General features: G+C 31.2%; 1 protein-coding gene across 1 annotated transcript in view; it reads right to left on the minus strand.

Moving 5' to 3' along the window:
- Positions 1-4662: 4662 nt before the first annotated feature.
- Positions 4663-26891, minus strand: part of LOC100570295 (ataxin-2 homolog) — a 39913-nt gene continuing 17684 nt past the window's right edge. Inside the window, exon 2 of the mRNA XM_003242850.4 lies at positions 4663-5901. Coding sequence (XP_003242898.1) covers positions 4993-5886 — 894 coding nt within the window. The 5' untranslated portion in view covers positions 5887-5901 and the 3' untranslated portion in view covers positions 4663-4992. The remainder of the gene's footprint in view (positions 5902-26891) is intronic.

The raw sequence follows: 26891 nt of genomic DNA on the forward strand, positions 1-26891 counted from the left end.
ATACACTAAAGGATTTGCTGTAGTAAGACCGAATCGCAAAACGGGGTATTATTGATATAACTGCTATGACAGGTAAAATGCCGTATATTGTATAGATTGAAGAAATACCTACTAAATGTATACTATTTAGGTAAAGTTTATACACAACTATAATATACGATAAATTGTGTTTTTCCGTTTACGGTTAAATCGTTCTTTTTTACACGATTTGTACTAATTGTTGTTTATTCAATCAGCAATTCGAAATTTAATCGAAAATTAAAATTGATAGATATATTTTTGTTCGTATCATTATAGGTATTAATATATTGTCTCAAATGAAATATAAATAGTATATAACTTTTAGTGGATTCAATATTTCAATCAACCAGTAAAATGACTCAAGTTTGAGAAATTGAAACACGCAATATTTTTTTACTATAATTAATAGATACGAGGCAGTGGAGTAGTGTACATAATAAATTATGTATCCACTTGGCCCGATTTCCAATACAGTTTTCTATCAAAATAGTTTCAAACTATTTTTTTTAGTTGGTATTTCCTTAGAACGTCGTATTTGTCAACTGGCTAATACTTTTATCCTATATAAACGAACTGATTTTATTACCTATTTTCAAAGTGACCAATGCTTGATACTTGATAGTAATTAAATGTATAAGATTTAAAAAAAAAATTGAACCAAACATAATTTTTTTATATCTTTAAATATGTATGCACAATTAACATTCAAATTTCTAACTGATATGGAAATCAATTTCGATACTGTAGCAAGGGTACACTAAATGGCACTAAATAAACAAATTTATTAATCTTCGATTGTAGTGTATAATGACGAAATTAATTACGATCACGTGATGCATGTTATATATAATAAAACTACTGTCTACTGCCAAGACTTGGCAAATACCAGCTAATATTATTTTGTAACGGGTCATGAATGCATGTGTATGCATTTAATACCTATATAATAGGTATTATATAGAGTAATAACTAATAATTTATGAGCAATTTAATTTATAAAACAAAATAATATTATAGGTAACAATAATTGCAAAATGGAAATAATATTATTATTGTTTGAGTGGGTCATCTCGTCGAATAAACAGCATTAGCGATGTTACACTTGTTGTTGTTGTTGTGTGTGTGTGTTTTTTTTAGTATAAAAGTATAAAGAATTCGCAAGTGCCTTTATAGGTAACTGGTTTCTAACGGTTCCGACCAATACTAATAAACGGCTTAATAAATTTCAAAATATAAAAACCTGTTTTTTCGGATGCATTCGATATACCCCTTGCAATCATCATACATTCATAATAAATATAACAAGCATCTGTATGGATTATGCACGGATCATATAGAAATAAAATTGTCCACTAATTATTAACTAAAAGAATTGGCCCAAGTGGAAATCAACTTACCTACATCATTCCATTATGTTTATTATTTTATTTTAATCCTTAACAGGAATGTATATAATATATATATGGACAATGGGTATTGGGCTTGGTTTTTTTCACAAAAAGTTTTCTACATTAAAATCTTGTTTATATTACCTATATTACTTACTGGTATTGCTAATTATTTATTTATTTAAAAATGTACCATGTGACTTAGTACATGGAAATATAGAATTACAGTTAACTAATACAAAATAAGTTAATGTTTGGTCCCTACAAATGGGTTTGTCCTGAGATCAGCAAAACCTTACACCGGCTATGATGTAATATAAGAACTAAGAAGGATATCATGTCATAATATATACGATTTATGTTATACGCCATACGAACTTTGATTAGTCGTAAATTTTAAAATTGTATTATTATATATTTGTCCTCAAGGGCATGAATAGGTTGAGCTTATGTAGGTATACAATATACATTTTATACTCAGGTAGTCAAGTCTCGGATAATTATATAGTTACGTAAATATATAGGCACATAGATGATATTCTATAAGGCAGAAAATTACAATAATTTACGTTCTCAATTAAATTAATTATTATTTTAATAGCCGTTAGCTTAAAGTTTAATTAACTAACAAATAACAATAGATTTTATGTTACATAGAACATATATAGAGGGATTACAAAAAAATTAATGACTACTAAACCAATTTATTATTTTTCAATTATAAAAATTGTATTTTTTATACACGTTTAACTGTAATGATAATATTGGTATATGAATATTATTATATAGTATTAATTTTAAAATACAGTAAATTGTTGTTTTAAAATTGTTTTCACAATTTCGAACAATACAAACAACACAATATTAGGTATGTAATGGTGGGATTTGACTTTATATTTAGGTTTGTGTGTCGAAATGGAGGTTTCAGATAAAAGATACATTATGAGACATAAATAAATAACTCTATTCACGCGTGAAACTGTGAATGGGCTAGTGTCCACAAAGGATGTTAAATCCTAACGAAAACTTGGTAATATTATTTACATATAATATAAATGATGTACAGGCAGTACCTAGTCAGTAATAGGTTGATAGTATATTATTTTTTTAATAGTTATTTTTTATTCTCGTTTGATTGTAATGATAATATTGATATGCTAAGCCCCCTCCCCCAAACTTAACCATAGCCCCCCCAAAAAAAAAAACATAGGACATACAATTTTAAGATGCTATATTGCAATGGTCTGCTTGCCTTTAATATATTAACCCCCCCCCCCCCCCAAGTCAAAAGTTAAAATTGCGCTTATGTGTATATTATATTATTGTATGTATTATTTTTAAAATACACTAAACTATTGTTTTCACAATTCAAACTATGAAAAATTAAACTATTCAATCAACATATTATATGGGTAATTTATAGACTTCGTCTGACCTTCGATCTTAATTATTGTACATTTAGGCGATTGATATCCAACTAGATAAGTTAACACTGAACATCGACATTCTACTATAATATATACTATAAATATAGGGTATACGAAAACATTTAAGCATTTAACTTTATCTGGTTTGCGTGTACAAAATGGAGGCTTAAGATAAAGAATATATTATGAGGCATATACAAACTATATATAATTGTACATATATATAATTTATAAAACGTGTGAAACTGTGAATGGATATGTATTGGTCCTTGGTGGATGTTAAACACTAACGAAGACATGGTAATATTTTATTTACATATGATATAAGCGATGTAGCTGTATGCTGATAGTATATTATATTATAGTATACATACAGTATAGTTCAGACATAGTAATAACTAATAAGTAATGTATATATACTTAACCCATTATTGCATATAATATGTTTGTGTACATAAATAGGATTAATGGTTTCACTTCGTTTCTCAAATCAGCAATAAATTAAACAATTGAAACATAATTAGTCTTTGTAAAAAACTATGTACGCATTTGAAATGATATATATGTTATTTATGAAAAAAAAAACAACAAAATAAAACGTACATTGTTCATCGGCATATAGAAGAATGTACCACAGAACGCGGGCAACTCACTGCGAGTGGCTTATAATAATAGATGTAGAATTTGTATTGTGTCCGTCCAATTCTCAGGGGGATCGATTGAATAAAATATATAAAATATAATATATTTTTTAACCAAACCGCCGCGGCGGCGCGTATAGAATAAGGATTAATGCGTGTCGTTTCGTCGGGTATATAAATTAAATCCTGTTACGTTTATAAGGATCTCTAATTAATTACACACATTTCTATTTTCAATAATATATTGCAGACGGCAAATTTATTGGTAGGTAGATACGGTGAATATAATATAGGTAATAGTAATAATAATATGTGAGTTCAAAGCGCGTACACCCACGAGTGTGTGTGTGTGTGCACTGCAAATTTATAAAATAAAATGTAAATACTCAAAGGGTTTAACGACAATGCCGATAATCGAATGAAAAGTTATAATAATAATAATAATATATAACACTACACTTCACACGTGTGCATCGTGTGGAAAGTACTGATGCAGATTTAACGCTGTGCATTATAATATTACATTATTTTATAATTTATAATACATATTATGCATATAAATACCAATTACCGGGCAGCAGCTAGCGGTATGGTGGTGATCCGTTTAACGTGCTACGCTAATAATATAATATTTTTATTTTTGCTCTGCTTGTAATAATAATTATGAGTTATAACTTATAACAACGATAAATTTAAAAACACTTACCTCGTTATTTTGTTTGTAAAGTTTTGTACTTTTTAATGACGACAACCCTTGATATTATAATATATAAATTTTACACTTCGATACTAAATCGTTTTTCGAATATTTCGATAGGTAATAAATATAAATTGTATTGCATCATACTATATAATTATATTCATCATGCTTGATATATTAGAAGTTTAAGCCACAACAACAATTGAGTGTAATGCGTGAAAGCTGATTATTATTTTTTTTTTTTGAATTTATTGAATTTATTGAATTTGCAAAATAACAATAATAACAACCACGGAGTACGGACTAGTATTATAGTCCGGCATAGTGTTTTGAAGATGATTGGTGAACACAAGAAAAATAGATGACATTATTAACTATTTTTATATATTATAATATTATGTACAATATTTAAAAATGTATAACAATTATTTTAAATAATTCTCATATTAGACAAAAAAAAAATAAATTATAAAAACAAAAATTCGAATAAATATATAATAACAATACATAATAATATGTAAGATAATAATAATAATAAATATAATATAATACGCGTTGTCATTCGAGTACGTATATTTACATCAGCGGTCACGTCCGCATCTCTTATAAGATAAATAATTAATATATTATTTTATTTTTTTGATTCGTAAGATCACGCGAACGGATAGTCTTTTTTGGTGATCACGACGACGGTCGGCGTCGTGATTGATAATTAAAAATAATAATTATAAGTTATGATAAAAATAATAATAAATTACAAAATATTATATAATAATATTGTGTCTATTGTCTATAATAAATTGCGTGACGGTCGTTTACGGGTAAATGTTTTGTAGCACTTCGGAGTACAAATTGTCGTATGCGCTCTGCAACAGGAACACGTCTGTCGGGCGGCCGTTGAACACGTACGGGCCTTTGTCTAGATGGTAGATCGGCGAGTCCGGTTGCTGTTGCTGCGGTGGCGGCGGCGGGGGTGGTGGCGATGGCGTGGACGACGGTTGCGGACGTCTGTTCGGTTTCTGCGGCTTGCCCGGCAAATGCTGCTGCTGCTGTTGGTGCTGGTACTGGTTGTGGTGCTGTTGGGGCAGCGTGTATATTCCCACGGGCTTAGCGTTGGACACGTAACTCAGTGGTAGGTTCAGGAACGGCGAGTGCGGCCGCTGCGTGAACGGCGGTGGTTCCAACCGGGTTGGTTGGCTGACGTAACCGTAACCGGGCACGTACATGTACGGTTGCGGTGGTAACCGGATAAAGTACACGGGCGAGTCGGGCTTGGCGGGTCGCGCCCGGCTCGATAGCCGCATATCCTGATCGACGGCGTTGCTGTCGTCGACGGTCCTCAGCTCGTCCTCGTCGGTCGGATCCTGCAGCGACAGCTGTTGCTGTTGCTGGTGCTGGTGCTGGTGCGGTTGCTGTTGGTGTTGGTGTTGCAAGTAATACGGTAAGTCGTCCATCACGTCGTCGTACAGATCGACCGCGCCGCCGGCGTGGAGATGGTACTGATGCGGAGCCTGCGGCGGTGACTGGAACAGCGACCTGGACCTTTTGTCATTGTGGTTGGCCGGTACAGCGGCGGCGACCTGCAGCGACGGCGGTGACGACGGGGTAGGCGTAGGAGCAGCGGCGGCGGTGGCGGCTACAGGCAGCGAACTGCACGGCCGCAAGACGCACATTCCGAATACGGTAACGACCAAGTATGTGAGATCCATAATAACCGCCGCGACCTGTACAAATATATACACACTCGGTTAAAAATCACACATTATATATATATGTATGTGCGTATGTATACATGTTTGTGTTTGTGTGTGTGTGTGTGTGTGTGTGTGTGTGTGTGTGTGTGTGTGTGTGGAGATAGGTAGGTACCTATATATAATATAATATGTATTATATGAGAAGATTGTATAATATTATATATATCGTCGCGCATTTAATCGTCTATATATAGTTGTTATTATATACGGGGTGATCCATTTAACCTCGTGAGCTGTTCGTATGATATATTTTCAGAAAACATTAACGTTTTTGTAAAATATTTCTTTTACGTATTTTTTCGAGTAGCCGTTACTATACAAATAATACGTTTTTGGAAAAAAATTATATTTTTTACTATTTGAAATCGTTATTAGTTATTACATATCATTTTTTAAGCTTTCTACTCTTTTGAATAACGATACAATATATCAAAACATTTTAATGCTATATTCCAAAGAAAGATATATTTTTTGGAGTATTTAGATCTTTGAAAAACAAATTTCGGACAAGTAATTTATTATAGTTATAGGTAACTGTTATAAGAATATAGAGTTTATAAGACCAGAATAGTAGACAAAAATTTTGCAGGGTACGTCTGTAACTACCACTCCACCCCGCTCATTTAAACTTTAAATACTTATATTTAGCTCATAAACTACTCGTCCATTATACATTCAAGTACTCTAAAAAATATTCTACTTCGAAACAAGGGTTTAAAAATGCATGTTGGCATTCAAAAAAGTAAAACAATTAAAAAATGTATATCTATAAAAATGGTAAAAATATATTTTTTGAAAAAGTAATAGTAATAGTTTTTAAAATAATGTGGGTATGTCTTACGTTAAATGGAACACCTATAGTATATAATATATACGCTGGTACACGAATATGATCTATACCTATATAATACGTAAGTACCTATATCCATACGTTGTATACTTATACACCAAGCATTACTATTAAATATTTAATAATATTATTATATATACCGCACGCACGTCACACGTTATTACAATCATCGTTATATTAAATCAATAGTCATTAACATGCAGGAGACCACAGGGAAAAACTGTATTGTTGGTGTATTACATAATGTATAGGTAGTCATTAGTCAGGCATGGTCCACTCAAACTCACCAAAAGTCTAGTTTTCAGAGTTTAAAAGTTATAGCCCATAGGTATGTGGCTTGGGTTGTATTACTTATATAGTACCTAATAATAATTTAATGAATAATAATTATCATCATAAAGAGTACGCAGCGGGTCACCTGCAGGCTGCCCAAATATGTTATTATTATATTTCATGAGCTGCAGGTTAAGTCTAAATGTTGACCTTTGATATATATATATATATATATATATATATATATATATATATATTAATTTAGTACATATAGGTTTCTAAATTCTAATACTGAATGGTACACGCAAACGGCGAAAGTAGGTTTTCCTTTTGCCAAATTTCGAATAGATATAATTTAATGGATAGTGTACTGTGTACAGACGGTTTAATAATGACGGCTACGGTGTCTTGTCATAACGTTGTGTGTTTAAGATAATTTCGGTGTACGCATCAATGTTCCTGTAAAAATAATATATTCATATGAAATATTCAAAATAAATTCACCTCCTGACGTATTTTCCTCTATGTTATATTGTTTCCTCGTTAGTTTATAATATGGGTAATATAATTTCCTAGGTACACATTATTATTTGTAACTTATGAAAGTTTGAAAATAACCCGGTGTTTTACGTTATCCGATACAAGTATTGACATCATGGCCCGTAAACGAACGCACTAAATGCGTATATAATATATAAACCGTATATTATATTATAAACGATTCCTAGTAGTCTTAATATAACTTAACTTTGCAGATATGGCATGTAAGACCATCAACGGGATTTTATTTAGCAATAAGCCTTGCTCGTCTTATAACCTTTTATTGCGCATATGTAACGAACTCAAGAATAACGTTATGTATTCAAATTGTATAATCGCGTATAAAGTGCAGTAAAAATCTCTTATTTTTCTCTTTTTGGTTAGCGATATATAACTTTACGCTACAACCCACGGCCACAGTGATAATGGTAGATGAATAAAAATGTATTTCACGGTAAATACATTTTTATAATATGATACCGAAAACTAGTATGCATGGATTCATAAAAGTTTGTATGAAAAATATCATAAAACACATAAATATTTTTAACAACAATTATTTTCTGAAAACTAATTAAAAATAATGTTTTTGTAGTAGGTCAGTTTCGTATTATTTCCGTTATAGTATATGTATAATATTATATATATATATATAATTTATAATATGTACACAAACTAGTAATTTTTAATTACTTTATTGACTTGAAACTTTACTGTTCATTATTAAGCATGCAAGAAATCATCACACTCTACTTAGTACGTACAGAACTGTACATTATGGTAAAAAGAAAAAATGATTTATCTATAGCTGTTGAAAATTGTAACATGTGAGCAAATGCACATTAGAACATACTTTCATTGTGCCTATATTGAACCTATTTAATTACACAATCTTGTAGCATTTGCATTCATAAATTATAATTCCGTTTATTTTTTTTCCAGTCGCTTTTTGTTATCAGAAATTATATGAAATATATTTATATATGTGTAGATATATTATTGCTGGGCAATATATTACTTGTGAGTAGTGATTACTGTTAAATGTAATTGTATAGAGATAAACGTACAGATATATGGGTTTTTTTTATGTCATACTGCCGATAAAAAATATATATTCTCAGTCTTGTTTTTTTTTTTTTTACTTAGTCTTTACACTACTTGTAGATCTGTTTGATTTATTACAGACAAGTTTTATTAAAAAAAAAATGTTTGAAAAAATCTTACAACAGGTCTTATCCTGCGCGTACATTAATAATAAAAAAAAGTGTTTTGGGATTCAAACAATATATGCAAATCTATTTAGCTCACAACAATAATAATTGTTCTGTGTTATTGTTACCGCGATCGTATATTATGCTGATTATAGGCAGATTAGTGATCTACTTTTAAACTTTACCGTGTGAAACACAGTGTGAATATAGGTTTAAAGATCGTTTGTATTGGCAATCACAAGCGTAGGTATAGAAACATTACTACCTATATTGGACAAACATCTTATTGTGCAGCTACGTCGTGTGCTTGAAGATAACTGAAAAACATGTACTCGAATACCAGGTAAGTACCCATTTCAACTTCCGGAAAACTGTTTTAGTGCGGCGCACCGCATAATGTGGGAATATCTTCGTGTTTTTTTGATGAATGTCAACTACCTACCTACCCTATACCCGCACACGATAGTCACGACATCGATGACGACGACGACGAGTGATGGTCTGTATTTCTGGAGCACGCCATATACATGTATTATTACGAGCGATAATGTTACGTGTGACGAACGTTTATGTGGTACAGCCACGCGGTACAGGTATACAATAATTGTAGTGTCAATTTTATTCGTATATTATACATGTATAGGTATACGAAATGTTTTCTGGAGCGCGGTGACGGTCCATCACGCGACCTCCGAAGAAGAGGGTGTATGGGCAAGAAAAATCAGTATCGGTAATTAATATACTAGCACAAAATATTATAAAGAAAATCGGTTGCTCGTAATAAAATACAGTCGATCCTCGATAACCGAATTTTTTTCTTGCCCCTTGAAGCGTTTTTAAGTTGTGTTTGGGGTACATTACTCTAAGAGCTAGTACGTAAGTCGAATTTATTTTTATTGCCATTGAGCTACGAGTTATCGAGACTTTACTGTATAATATTTTAATGACGAATGTATACAAATGTATAAAAAATCGCGTGTAATTAAAATACAACCACATCTCATATCTGGGCAACGACTGAAGAGTCCGCACGCGTATCTTGTTTCGTCGATATTATTCAGTAGGCAAGCAGACTCATCGGTCTGAGGGGGGTCCTCCAAATGGGTCATCTCTCCTCGTCATCGCCTTCAGACGTTTATGTACCTAGAGGAACCCGTTTGCCGGGAGTAAATGTGCGCGAATATCCACAATATGTACCGTCGTCTCACTCGTCGGCGTATGAAATAAACAGTCGCAGATATTATCATAATATTATAATAATTTATGTGGACGGTCGTTTCGGGTCTGTCGTCACCCGTGCGGATGTCGTGGGCGTGTCACGTTTTATTTTCGCATAACCGGTCGCGGTATAGACGAACAAATTCGCGTCCGAATTTCCCCGTGCCCACGCATAACGCATTTAATAATAATACTATATAATATATTTTTATAGGTTCTGTAGAAAGGCGAGCAACTACTGCGTGAAGTCATATTCTGCGTAAATTGCAGCCCGGGTATTTTTTAAAACATACGGAAATTTCGTAAGTTATTGAAAATTCTGGGAACAAGGAGTAGAACAATGATTGAATGAGATACATCAATTATTTTATTCCAGAAAAATAAAACAACTACACACAAAAAAAATTATTTGTTTAGACAAAGTTGTGTGGGAATTATCGTATATTCATATACAAATTCTTAACAGTCACTAAGTTTACCATCTCCGAACTTTGAATGATACATGTTTAAACCATAAACAACATAAACAGCAAAACTAATATTTTAAATATTAATACAGTTATTATATATTGTCAGTTCAAGGTCTGAAATACGGAAGGAAAATATTGATTTTCAAAAATTATACCCAGGCCACAATGTAAACATAAAAAATTTAAAAATGGGATGCAATTTACAACGACCCACCTTGCGTGTGCCACTATAAACCTAGGTACATATTATATACATTATACATACAATATATTATGCCGCACATCACGCTATAATATTATAGAACTGCACCTCTTATCTTTATGATATCATTACATAGGACAATTACTATACCGTACACTTACGGAGGATCGTCATTATTATAATACAATAAAATATTAATATGCGTATACCTATTATTGCGGGCAGACGGACTGCGCGGTGTCTATAATTTTTACGCGATTTACGTCGCCGACGGCCGTGCGTGAATTATTTTTATTTTCTGAAACTCGCATAATTTATACGGTTATGTTATAATATTATCATAATGACTCATAATATTATTCAACGGTGTAACAGTTGCATCGTGGTCGTCGGGGAGACCGCGGCTGGTGCATCGTCGTCGTGTGCACCGCGGTAGTCGCTCGCGGGCCGCTAATTCGTCGGGCGGCGACGGTGCAATTAACGGTCGTGCGCGCGCGGTCGGCTGCTGCCGCGGTAGAGGTGGTCCACCGTGTGCGCAGCGCGTTCGGACGGCTTGCGCGTTGTGTGTACGTTTCAGCGTTGTCAGGTATATACCTGTACCTGTGTATACGGTAGGTAGGCCGGGTCAAACGAGTGCACTGGCCCGGCGGCGGCCTTGCAAGGTCGAATTATTATTATTTTTTTTTTTTCGCTTTCCGAGGAAATTGTCGCCGTTCGCAATAATAATATGCGCGCGAAAAATGATGATGTCACCGGTTTTCGCCGGGGTAAAATACGTCGTATATTATTAGTTTATTCCTAGTTTATTTCCTTCTCAAAAGTCGAGTTATATTGTAAATTATGGTAGTTAAATTGTTTTCAGATTTCAATTTGGACGAGTAATAGAAACGGGAACTACGTATACGCCAATCGGAACGCTATAACTATAGCTTCTGCAGTGTTCGTTTTACGTATAGGAACGAAAAACAAAAAAGGTACGGATGTAACCGACACGGTGTTTTGTAAGATATTGCACGCGGATTTATGGTCGCGTCCGACACACCGCGTTGATCTTTCTAAACGGTTGGCTGCTCGTCGCGAACACGTCTTAAAGTAGGAAAAAATTCCATTGGGGAATAGTGTCTCCATATACATTTAAATGTTCTATATATAATTTTATATGTGATGTCAAACGACTTATGTATGTGTTATGTATAAACATTGATTTTGTAAGCATACTTAACCCACTTTAACTCTGAATAGTTAAAGGAATAATTAGTTAAGAGGGAGTGTGGACGCTATTTTTAACCGCCATCCCATGAGTAGGGAGACTGAAATTGCCTGCGCCCCAACCACTTAACCCCTGGTCACGAATATTATTTATAACTGTATACTGTCATTGTATATATATATGTATCTAAAGGCAGTATAAACTATAAATACAAAAATATTAAAAATGAGATCCTGATGATATATTATAAATTAAATTATTCTGCATATTATATTATAATTTATCTGTACAAGACAAAATACTGAAAAAACGACATCTAGTACCTGAAAATTAAATTATAAAATGTCGCAACTACAGAACATTTCCTAAAATCGTATATTTCCTAGAAGTAAACAACAATAATATTCCATCAGTCAAAAACAATGCGTAGTGCGTACACACAGTCAGTGCGTTCATGGTCAGGAATTGCCTGAACGTACAATGCTTTTACTGCACAATTTTTCTAGTTATACCTACTACCATAGTCCATAACAGTTGTTCAGCTTCGTTCTTATGAAGCGATTTATAAAACAACATATAATAGAATTATTATAAATTATAATCATTCATAAATATATTATTATTTCGATTACTGAAGTTAGGTATCCATTCCACTTTCTACTAGCAATGCTAAGTTATAGAATGATACTGCATTTCATAAATGCACACTACTATTTAATATGTGGGTAATGATACATTACTAAAGGGAAAAGCAGTGACTTCTTAATTATGAGAAAACATTAAACATAATTTGTTTATCCGAAAAAATAAATAGCTTCTTTGAATTTCTCATTTATTTCAGTAATAAGGTATATACTTGAAATGTTTAATTAATTTAGAAAAAAACCAAAACACAAAACTTTTCTCAAAAATTTAATTTTTGTAGTTTCTGCTTTTAGTGCCTTTTACCATAACAATACAGGTAGACATTAGAAATTTTAACGAAATCGAAATTGGTGCATTATATTATTACCTGGGTGGTGGTATGGACTATGGCCTTTGGGGTAGTTGGCAATGAATGAATAAATAAGTAATTAATCTAATTCAACATTTAAATATGCCTCTAATAAACGTCTACGGTAGGCAAGACAATGCGCCGTTAATAAAACAATTCAGAAAAAATAAACATATCATATAATTACGCGTCCAGTATATAGGTATCATATACCTACGTGCCATGAATACATATTATATTGAATAAGTATATATATATATAATATATATATGGGTGTGTGTGTGTGTTTATTTTATACACCGCACGCAGCAACTTATTGTTATACAGACGATAAAAAAGTTATTTGTTATATATTTGTTGTTGTTTTTCTTATATATTATTTATATAAATTATTTATTTCTCCAATTCCAATCAGTCCTCATAACGAATTTCAAACGAATACCCAATTTGTATTCACGATGAAAAAAATGGTCGAAAGCCCGTAGGTAAAAATTAGACCACGCGTTATTATATGTTATTATTTTAAATTATTTTGTTTTATTTCCGATGAAACGTCAAGATGATGATAAAATGAAATAAATAAAGTCATTATATTCTTAATATTTTTTTTTAGAACGTGAAAAATATATTATCTTGTTGTACTACTATATGTATAGGCACTCGTTTTCTCTTATTTTCCCAACCACACATATAGGATGACGCTTGGTCAACATTTTAATTTTATTATTTGCAGTATAGGTACGACCGGTACATTCCTATCTACACGTGTTAATGGTTTAGAAAACTATTACCAGTGTAATACAAAACAGCGGAATAACGACGGCAAAAGATTGTTTAATAAGTTTTGATATTAAATGAGTTTTGACTTAATAAAATACGATTACTATTATAAATTGTAAGTAGGAAATTTCTACTAGGAATACGGCGATATATTGTATAGATATTGGTTACAATAATTTTAGATATTTATAGGTATGACGCCGGCCATATTTTTTATTTTAATTCTCTTTTAGCATAATATAGTATTATGTTTTTATTTTTCATCGAAAGAGCCGTTTGAATATTGTTTCTTTTATTCTTCGTATAATTTTTGTCTGTCCGTGAATACTAATAATCAAAATAATAGGTAATAAAAAAATGTACATATTTTTGTTTCGGCCAGCGATATTATTGCGATTTGTCGGATATAATTATATACGTTGCCATTGTTCGTGTAATAATGTAATAATGTAATTTTGCCATTAGAATAATTTTTGTTTTTGTTTTGGGTTCTCTGCCGTTTTTTCACTCGCACACCGTAAAAACGGCTAATGTCGTAATGATGGCGCGTTGTGCACGCGGTATACACAATAACACGGATAAACGTATGGAATACATATTTTTATAATGTACACAATTAGGTTCGGTTTACAGGCGGTCACGACGATTGTTGTACTCCAAGCTATATAATATTGGATATAATATACAGAGTGATTCACAAATTATGCTCACACCCTTTTTTCTTTGATTATGACGTGGTCATTCTTAATCTGATATTCAAATTCTTGAGATTTTTTGTAGGTAAGTACCTACTACTTATGGCGTGTCAAGTGGAGGTACAAATGTCTGTTTTTCAAATGAGAACTCCCCTTTTCTATATTACGCCGTAGAAGTCCAGGATACTCCTCAAGTACAGTATAAAATATCTTAAGAATTTGAAATATAGTCTTTCAGACCTTAAAAACTTCAAAATTCCAAAAAAAACAGAATTTGGATAAATGTAGGTGCTATAAATTATAATAAAAATAAACGGGGTTGAGGATATGTTTGGTGAATCTGGAATCATCCTGTATACATACGTCTAGGTATTGTAATACTGAGATTCTGAGACGGCGGCAATGATGACGACGTTTAATCGAGATCACAGAGATCGCAATCGCGGTATCAAAGTGGGCAAAAATTAGTTCTAGGTGGTGTATGTTACGCCATAATACATGTCGGTATAGGTGCACGTGGATGGGTTTCCGGCAAATGGGATACGTGATGCCGGCAAACCCGTAATTTCGTCCGAACTCAATAATAAGATTTCGGACATTTTATATGAGTACCTATATATATTATAATATGAGAGTAGCTTGCTCCGTGCGATCACGTGTTTGTATATTATAATATATTACATACGAATTACGATATATATATACGTACACGTTACAGTGGGAATTATAATATTATACTTGTAAGGCTTACAGAAAACCATATAACCCGTGTACGATCATGTGCACAAAATTCGTTTAAGCTACAATTGTGTCAAACCAATGACGATGACGGCGACGTGTTCAATAATATAATGCGCTCGCCAGGTACGATATTCTCGGTAATAATATAGATACTGTATCTAAGTATACATAGGAACTTTCAGATTGTATTTTTCTCTCTCTAGGTATAAAATCATAATATGTTATAAATGTTATAGTGACATAGTGTAATAGATCCATGGCTGAATCTAAAAAATGATTGAACACTCGTGGATATTAATAAAATAGGTACGTCTTTTTTATTGAATTAACTAAGATGTAACATCGACATTATATCATTAGACTAGAATTGGTTACCCTTCAAAAATGAGATGACTTCGATCAAAGTTTTGTTATTCATATTTTCATACCTACTTAAGTTGACATCCCATTGCACTCATACAAAAAATATTCGAACAAGGAAAATAGCTTCACGGGCATTTAGTTTCTGTCCGTCGATCATAGATTATTTTTCAGTTTTGGGTTTTTCGAACAGTTTTTCCTTGTTGACGTACACAACAGAGGGGTGTCACGTGGAGGGATTGCGACGTTATAGCGTTTTAGAGTAAAAAATATCGCATTATTATTTAGCGGTCGTTGTCCTATTACACAAGTCCGTTTTGCTGAAGTCCCTCGCATACAACATTATAATATTATGTACTTAAGGCTCGTAAGAAGTACCACGTAAACAATGAAAACAGTAAATCGTGTTCGTCCACTACATTGTGTGATATATAATAAATATAATATTATATTTGCTTTTGACGTTCTACACCATGTAATATTAACCGACGTAAAATTTTATAATATACATAATATTGTTATACATCACACTCGTGGAATGTGTATAAAAAATAATTTGAACGCTATTATAACATTTCCCTAGACGACACAGTGCGTGTCTATCAGAAAAATCGTGTCATTTCACGTGTCGCATAAAACTATTTTCATAAAATCGATGTAAGCCTACCTAAAGTTAAAAACAAAAAAAAAAGTGTAATCTTTTCTTGATCCAAATAAATAAACAAAGTTATTATTATTATGTTATACATTTTCGAATGTCCGTGATAATTACATTTTACAGGTGTAAGGTACTTTGGTCTATAAGTTATGCGTATAAATACTACTATCGTATATATTATAATCAATATTCAATAGCATTATTATAGGTTATACTTAGACATAGACGTTCCGCAGTGTAAAATAAAATTGAACGTCAATATTTTAAGTTTTATATTTAAAACTATCTTCCGATTTTATTTTGTCTGTATAGGCGTATAGCTATATTGTATAACATTAAAGCAAAGTTTTCATTACTACATTAAAAATAAAGCATATATTAGCATAAGTTATTTAAATAAAATAATTCAAGAATTCTTAATGCACACTAAAAATTCTACGAGTAATTCTATATCATGATCACTTGTGAAACGTAAAATAAAAATAAAAATATATGATAAATAATATATACTTTAATAACTGAAGAATTTTTAAAAGTTAGTCTAAAAACATTTTAAATGTTAAATTAATTTGGGAAATGGTGTGCAAAACGCCAAAACATGCTCAATGGATTAAATTGTTACTAGTTGCTATATATCTTTCTTGAGACCGGATGATATTTTATAATTTTATTTTAGCAAAATAATTTTTTTATCACCTATCATGAAACTGACAATGAGCATGGGCAACGACGTGGAAACAAAATATATAAATTCATTGTTGAATAAAAATCGCAATGCTATTTTTTTACGATCGAACATTGAACTTATTATTTTTTACATTTGTATATTGTATGATACATATTATAAGGTTAAGACACGGGTTTGAAATATATTTAAAATATTGTCCATTTTTTTTTTAACAAATTACGTATTTTTCGAACAGAATTTATTATTCATAAAAGTTATACATTTAATTTAATTTTAATTATCTTCTTCTTCTTTCTTTGGCTTGACTACTCTCTTAGAGTTTTTGTCATACACTATACATCACTACACTTCGCCACCTATCTTTATCTTGGACTGCCTCTCTCCAATCCTCAACTCCAAGAGTTTTTAGAAACTACATTTTTACTATAGGTACCTAATATTAAATAATAACTATTGATCCATTGGATAATGGACCTATTACTATTTACTATTTACGTTTTTATAAAATTATAATTTTGAATTCCTACCGAGAATCAATTTAATAATTAAATTATGAATATACTCTTTTAGCAAACGTATTTTCATAAAAATTAAAAATATCCAATTCAAAACTTGGTTTAAGAGTATTATTAATTTAAACTTGTTTTTATATTAGTTTTCGTCGAATATATATATATATATTACTCTAGGTCTAAACTCTATGTATCTATAGTCTAAACACATTATTATTACAGAGAAATCACTTTGATTGCCTACACTTAACTCCTTGTTTAATATCACTTTCCAGTGACCTTAATGTGAAATGAAGTAGGTACATGAGCTAAAAAGTGTGAGTTTATATATTTATTATGAACTCATTGTGATGGGAGAGAGAAATCAACAAAATTAAATATTGTTGTCATTTTAGAAAAATAAACACAAGACGTGATGTTCAGAATTTCTAAGAAAATCTTTGGTAAGACTAAACATTTGACTTAAAATGTGTGTAAAATATTATGTTTAATTATAAGAAACATTATTCAATTATACATAATATTAATTTAGTATTTTTGAATAAATAAATATAATAATTTACATAAATATATTTGTTTTTTTATATATATATGAATGATGTTATTATTATATAGGTATATAAAATATAAAAACAATATAATATTAGTTATTATATTATATTCAACTATCAGTTGATTTTTTAAATTTCTTTATTTTAAATAAGCAAAATGATTATTGCCATATTTTTTTTAATCCTATTATTTTATGTTATTAATTTTATAATATAATATAATATGTGTTATAAAATAGGTATATTCTTTAGACTTAGTTAATAAACTATTGTGGCTGTATTAAAATTATTAATAATAAGTTGTATAGATCAAAAAACACAAATTTGATTAAATGACCTCACTAAATCTATCAAAAATTAATTCTTTCATGGAAATGAAAATATGTGTCTTCTTTTCAATGGAAACATTCTGAATTTTTATTTTTTTTTATAAGTTGGTCGGGGGGGGGGGGGGGGTTATTAAATGGGCATTTGCTAATTATTAGAAGCTTATTATACTGAGTTTTAGAACCAATGGGAATGGCCAATCCGATTGCGTCTCCCCAAAAGAAAAAATTGTAATTTATAAAAAAAATATTCAATACTTATGACTAGGTAAAGTATATTAATTATTGTATTATATTTTTACTTTATGGTATTGTTATTGATTTCGGTAGTCTTATCATCAAAAATAAAAAGATAATTTTTTTGGTGACAGTTTATAATGAAAAAATTTAAAAATATAATATGAAAGTATTTTAGTTTAAATAAATAGTGCCTAACATTAGGTAATAAATACAAATGTGTTTGCTAGAAAGGGTCCAAGTCTGTTTTTGGAGGTTTTGGTTTATATATAAATTTTGTAGAATATATTTTGTCTTGTCGACTGGTGACACTGCCGTGACCATTTGAGTATAGGTTGTTATTTTATTTGAAAGCACAAATACGAGTTATTCTCAACTCCAAAGTTAGTTTATTGTCTTTCCTGAAAAATAACGAACTTTGTATGAATCCTTATTCCCAATTCCAAAATATCGTCTTATTCATCATTCGATTTAATTAATAATTTATATCACTGCATAAACACTGTTATGTTAGGGACATCGATTAATGATGATGAACTGATGAAAATATCGAATATTAGGTAGGCATTCCAACTACGCGCCTTATTTTTACGTTGTTATACCATATACAAACATGTAAGTAAAGTTGTAATACTGTAAATTGAAGGCGAAAACCATATTTTCTAAAATTTATACGTTTTAATATATAACATATTAATGATATTGATTTGGTTGCAATAACAATTCATCTATTACAACAATATCATCAGGAATTTTTGAAGGGAGGGATCGATTTTTGATTATAAAGTGTGAGTCTTTTATACAATATATTTACCTATAGATTTTTATGATATTTTTAGATGAATGTAATTTTAACTAACAGAAAACATCTAAAATAATTTGAAATTCACCTATTGTTATTAATATTTATTACATATTAGTATCTATCACAAATTTTACTGAAAACTACAGTAAATCAAAATTAAAAAAACTTTTTAATGACTAATCAACAGTTTTATTTTATGAGGTAGCAGTTAAAACTCTATTATTTCTTTAACCAGATCAGAACTTATGAAAATTAACATACTATTTATGAACAGATAATATAATACGCAAGTTATATAGGTGACCTCCTATCACCTATAGAATTTTTCGTCCAAGTTTATGCTTTACGTAGAGTACTTACTGAAAGTTCTTTCTGTAGAAATTGTTAATGGAAGAGCTAAATAAATAGTTAAGACCATGTGAACTGTTGCATATAATTAATTAGTTTCGTGTACAAAATTGTTGTAAACAATATTAATACAGTTTGAATGATGTTTCGAAAAAATCCGAGAAGGGCAAAAGACTATATTAATTGGCCCCTTTCGCCTCTTGCAAACGTCATGATCGATTAAATTCTATCAGTAATATTACTTATTAGGTACTATCTCTAATAAAAAAATATACTAAGTACAATATTAGGATGCTGTGACTGGATACATGCTATTATATTACTTGAACATTGTCTGTATTATTGCAGTTTGAAAAAAAAACAATAGTTAACTCAGGGTTATCCTATTTAGAAATTGATTTTTTTGTTTAATTTTTATCTAACTACCAAATACCAATGTGAAAAGTATAAATTATATTTAAATGAAATCAGTTTAGTGCAATGAATTATTATAATAGTGTTTAGTAACTTCGAAAACAACCACTTGCAACGACCTTAAGAAGAAGCGATCGTCTAAGAAGTATTAAAATCATATTTAGGGAAATATCCTCGGGTTATAGCATAGTTTGGGACTCGATATAACGCAAAAGCAGTATTTTAACGTTGATAATGGTGTTAATGGTGTTGTAAAATGGTTACGCGTGTCACGTCACATTGAAAAACTATACCTAAAAGGCTATTTTTACTTTAAAATTACACTCAATAAGACTAATTATAGGTATACCATGTTCAGTAGATATATAGTACCAACTGCATCTATAATTCGTGAATATTTACTGACACGGGTTTTTCTGATCTAACAATATTTCAATGACAATATTTAGAAATGTCCATTCTTTCATCAACCTTACACACATTTGCTTAGCAAAATAACCCTAATTTACATATTTTTAATTTGTTATTAATTCTTTCCTCCTCTTCGAATGTTTACTCTATTGTTATAGAACATAATAATATTATGATTAACATGAATATCCATTATATTATTATTGACTATTATATTTATCTTTTCCATGCCTCGTGCGCAAGCCCGTAATTAATATAATATAACTACATAATATTTAACGCATTATAATATACATTATACAATATACATTTAACATTAATTACATATTTTTACATACGACTACGATTTTTTCAAAGCACTTTAGTTAACCATCCGTATCGTTATAGTTTTCCATGTAAGGAACCAACATGGTGTGCAGTAAGGTGCTGTATGATGATTGTGTGTGTTATAATAATATTAGGTATGTATGTAGGTATTAAATTTTAAAATAGCCATCTTAAGCGTGTGCGATCAAAAGTCCTTTAAACCAGCCCGTTTCAGTGACTCTGTTTAGTTGGTACGCGTACAAACATTTATTTAAAAAATATATGATTATATAGTATTTATATAATATACCGTATAAAACGGTGTGTTCGATAATGAATCAAAATTCTTTATAATATACTATCATCGGTTAAACGCACGCGATGCGATCCAAATCGTCAATGATTTATTTGCGTTCGACTGTTTCAGTGTTAAGTAGCTTCTGTTAACGGTAGGTGTATTAATTTGAAATGCGACGATACACTCACACACGTGATATGGAGAAAAATATCGTTAAGACGGCCATAAAGAAAAAAATTTGAAAGGGGATGAAATAATTTTTAGCATAATTTTATTACTTTTTACACAAACACTCCGCAGTTCAAATTGTTTTTCCTTTTTATATTTCACATTTAACATATCAAACATAACATTTTAAACTTATTACCTTAGTTATTACTGCTTTCTCTCATATTACAGATACGTATTTAAACATTATTGAGCATTTTATAATAGTTCAGACGATAAAATGTTTATAAAATCAAATTAAATATGCGCATCGATGTTTGTACTCGTATATAGATATCGAAAGTATCTATTATTATATTATAAAAGTAATATTATTTATGTATATTGAAGATTGGAAGAACCAAATGAAAAATAAAATAAGTTCTAATTTTTAAAATAATCAAACAAAAATAAAATTAATATCATATAATCGTGCAAAGCCATATACCACTCATACACCTTATACTATACACTTGATGAGTAAAAATATATAGGTACCTAAACTTCCTGGTTTCTATGCGTAATTTATTCAAAAATCTAAAATTAAACATGATCATTAATTAATATTTTATGTTGTATGTTGCTTAATCATTAAGTTTAATATCTTAATGTATATGTGACTATATATAGGAATACTGCAAGAACGGCAAACATATTATGCGTACGAACGACACGTGCTAAATACCGGTTACTATAATTATTGATTGTATAATCAATGCTATAATATAATATCGGCAGTGGCACCGTGTATCACGATATTATGGTATATTAGTATAAAATATAAATGTATAAATACGAAATAATAGTTAATACTGAATTGCCGAAATAATAAATTATAATGTTTGAGTACTTAATACGTAAAGTAACTGCTTTAGCCTGTAGGGATAACGTCATCATACATTCATAACGATGAACTTTGCTGAACAATAAACATTTACAATATCATATAGAACCATCAATAATAATATTGTCTGTTACAATGTATCTTCAAGATCAACGATGAGTGTTTATCAGCGGGGTGTGATATTTTTTACTACGGGCACAGAAGACAGAACAAAATTATTATTTTATGACTTTATCATTATATCAATGAATAATGATTTATCATTCATTAAGTTTACTGCGGGCCAATATATTATAATAACTACTATAAATTCTTAAAAACCGCCTCCATCTGCTTCGACTTATACTCAAATCAGTCAGATCCAAACTACTAATTCACACAAAACCCACACTGTATACAAGTCTTTACTGAGACAATTTGGGCTTATGGTATGCATATCTGGGAATGCGCTAAACCTTCTTAAACCCGCACCATCAATTCCTTTCAGTCCATCACTCTTCGCCTAATAGCCTCGGCTCCTGGGTAAGTAACAAATTAATAAATCCTTACACAAATATTTAAAAATTGAAATAGTTGATCAACTAAACAAAATATATTATATTAGGTTTCACTCCAAACAGTCCGAACTGGAACACCATCCTAACCCTTTAGTCTCCCACATATTAACATCCCGTACTCTCCCTGACAACCCACCACGCTACCTCAAGAGGCGTTGGTGCCGTGACCTATTAAAGTAATATTGATTTAATAAATAAATTATCGGAGCGTTCCATCGCAGGAAGGCTTCCGTCATCTTGTGCTTGATGTGTTGTTTTATATTATTATGTATTTCAGTATTTGTTTATATCAGTAATTTTTTACTTATTGTGTTAACAAATAATGATTGTACATTTTCCAAATATATATAAAAAAAAAATTTCAATAAATTCACAAATAACCTACACACAGTAAAGCTGGGTAAGTTAATTATTTTTATCTAACTCTGTTAAATGAATATTCATTTATGAAAAAAAGTTGAAATTTAATTTTATATTTGGTTATTTGGCTAAGTAAGCTTAGAGTTAATACAATGTTTTTAACTTAGTAAACCCTGAAAGAGTTGATTTTTTTTGTTTATAAAACTAGCCTTCTTTATTTTTTTACTAAGTCAAAGCTATTTAGTATTCATACAGTTTTGTTATATACTTATATAGTACTTTGTTAAAAGTTTTCGTCACTAAAAAAAAAAAACGATTCACATCAAACCTTACTCAAAATATTTGTTGACTGAAAAACAAAAAAATTTAACTTGACTTTTTATAAAATGAAAATTAAATTCGTTGATTTTACGCGTTAATTAAAAAACAATGAAGTTAAGTTGGTAATTATAAATTAATGCCAAAACCTAATTAAGTTAAGTTAAAATAAAATAAACTTTTAAGCTCATTAATGTCCAGCCTGCTTGCAACACGGACACATCTCATTAACCACCTTCTATTTGATTTATGGTCTTTAAAACTCCCTACAGGTGAGACCATTTGGACCTTGTGTTCACCACGTCACCGATTGTTATAATACGGTATAGTGCACGCCGCCGTGTGTGGTAAGCGTCGCGACGACCAAAGTCTCGTGACACACTCACCGTGACGGACCCAAGAGGTGACGCGCAGTATCCCATGTAAGTAAACCTATACATAGATACCTGTATACATGCCGTTGACTGAATACCATTCCGACCTAGTGGGGAGAAAAAAATGTGTTTTTTTCGATACGTGCGTAGAAATGTGTGCGTTTTTATTGATTGCCGCGGTAATTTATGACGACTGCGGCGGAAATAGGTCATGTTTATAACGTTTCATTATCTCTACACACACACACACACAGTTTTACTATCTAAAACGATACGCATGTATAATGCTTAAATTTATACGTCGTATTATCTCCGTTGAAAATCTATAACGTGAGACTGTGTTTTTTAATTGAACGCCGTCCGTACCATACATTCGATATATTATTATTATTATTTTGTGTATCGCGGACCGCGGTGGCAGCGACGTATAATATTATTATGTGTTTCCAGCGTGCCATCGGATGACGCTTCGTAGGTATAGGTAGGGAAGTAGGTAGTAGGCACCCTTAAAGTATACTATTGTACACGACTTACGAATAAGACTTATAAATAAAATCAAACGGTTTATAACAGTCAAATTAAAAGCGCGCGCGCTTATCTCGGTTACACATCTCTGTCGCCGCCGCGACCACGGTATTATAATAATATTATCGTACGACTGGTTTCCCCTTGCAGGACAAGAGCATGTGTATAATATGTACAACTGACCTAACCGTACAACCGATGTTACATTTTTTTATTTTTATGTATTTATTTTTTATACAATAAGACATTCCTAGCTCGCACTATCTATCTATACCTAGATCTATATCTATGTATAGGGATTATAAACGTCCTGTATACATGCTTCAATTTACTGCTATAACTGCGATAGATAAAGTTAATTAATTGTAATGGAGTAGTGCAACTAAGCGTGATTAGTAGCTATATTGATTATAATATACGTTAAAATACGGAGTTAAAATAATTAATTCATGAGGATGTCCTCGTTTTAGGTGGCGTTGGAGTGGTGATCCTAGCTATAATAGTTAGTGAGTTATATACATTGAACCTGTTGCCTAATTTTTAATGTGGTCTCGAGAGTTTCAAGATGTTTGTGTATATGTTAAGGTTTCATAAAAACCATAAAGCATTTGCTATTATTCTTAAGGTTTTATTTTCAAATATTTGCAATTTTTTTAAATTGGATTTGTGCACATTCGTCCCAAATTACACAGATATACTTATATTATTATTCTATACGACATTTTATATATTACGCACAACATACTTCTGTGCCTAAGTATAGTGTCTACTGTCTATAATATACCTATATAATAATATATATAAATACAATGTACCTATATAGCCCCATGTTACAACCGCAGCGGACGTCCGACGACGGTCTCGTTTATTACGCGGCGGCAGCGGCATGTCATTTGTCCGTTTTGTTTATTTACTGTTTACATTCCGTTTTCCCGACCAGTTTCTACACTAATGGTAATAATAATAATATGATCTACCTAATGGGACGCGTTAATCGCCCCGGCGTGACGTAACGTGTATATTGAAACGGACAATATAATGACAATTTCCCTATACGTACGTGGGTACGCGTGTTGTACACCAATAATAGGTACATAATATAGTATTATTAAATATCATTGAGTTTTGTCCGAGCCACCGCCGCCATGTCCTTAAACGGTCGGTTACACGTCGTTTTCGCCGGTAAATGTTGCCTTTTTACGCGATCGCATTGTCGTCTAGTACAAGTACGCGATATAATATAATGTACACACACACACACTCATTTATACACGTATTATAATGGGTATCGGCGTATATTATTTATAGAGTCGTCGATGAAGACGTTATGTACCGTTAAAGCGTAAAAGCGATTGTTCGCGGACCGGAGGAGAGTTTGTAGGTAGAGGACGCCTCCTACACTACACAAATTGACGGTTACTTCCGATTCGTTTATTTCGTATACACTCGTATAGTCGCATATAACATAATAGGTATAGCTGGTACTAGGTGATAATTTTAATACGGCCGACACTATCACCTCAAAAAGTATTTTGAAACGTTTTTGAACATTCTTTTCAGTGTAGTGGCACTGAGGAAAAATAATAGCCCACTAATCTGCTCCTCTTAATCTTTAAATAATTATTAGTTATTACTTATAACTAATGAATCAACTATTTATTTGAAATTAGATATTTAGAAATAAAAATTCCCAAAAAAATATTTTGCAAACACTTAATAATTGTAAAAATATAATTTATTCAAAAATGTACACAACAATATTATAGGGCATAGCAGCCAATGTGTGATAAGGAGAGTATGGTCATTACAATTACTTTAAAACCATATAAAGAGATATAATTACACCGATAAGAATGGACTTGTTCATGTCGGTATATATATTTTTAGAAATGTTATAAAAAAATATAATAATATATATTTAACATTAAAAAATGAGTTTTTGAATTTATTTTTTGTCCGCCTCCACCATCAGAAATTCTGGATAGGTATATGTTGTTTGTGTGCATCATGGGACTCGCAATCATGTTCGGACCGCGGTGATTAAATGATAATCATTATATAGGTATACGGACATACGGTAAACCGATATCCCGCGACCGCCGCGCCGTAGGTTTAATAATAATATTATATAGAGCACACACGTACGACGACGATGACGACGAAGACGTCGAATGGAAAATCGTTTCTTATAATATTCGTCGCACAATAACAATGATTCGCGATACACACACACACAAATGGGCGTGCGTGAGTGTACATGAACATTTAATAATAATAATATGCGAAAAAAATACCGTGCGATGTATATGGCTAATATATATTATTATTATATACGTTCCTATTAAACCTATATATTATAAAGGTATGTAATGATATGTGTATCAAACCCACAGGCGCCTCCACCGGTGGCAGGTGAGTAGAGTGGTATTCAATCGGAAATAATATCATTCGCGCGTAGGAACGTACCTCTATATACCGCTAACCGCAACCATCGTGGCTGGTATCGATATTGTGGGTATTATTATTATATAAGTATATATAGCGACGACAAATCAACGTATTATTTTTTTGCTGTCTATAATAATATTATAGGTGTAATAATATAATATAATATGTATTTGTAGTACCCATCGACAGGTTTAATTATGCATAATAATATAGAGACGGGTTTCTATAA

Source organism: Acyrthosiphon pisum, chromosome A1 (genome assembly GCF_005508785.2).
Source record: "Acyrthosiphon pisum isolate AL4f chromosome A1, pea_aphid_22Mar2018_4r6ur, whole genome shotgun sequence".
Taxonomy (NCBI): Eukaryota; Metazoa; Arthropoda; class Insecta; order Hemiptera; family Aphididae; genus Acyrthosiphon; species Acyrthosiphon pisum.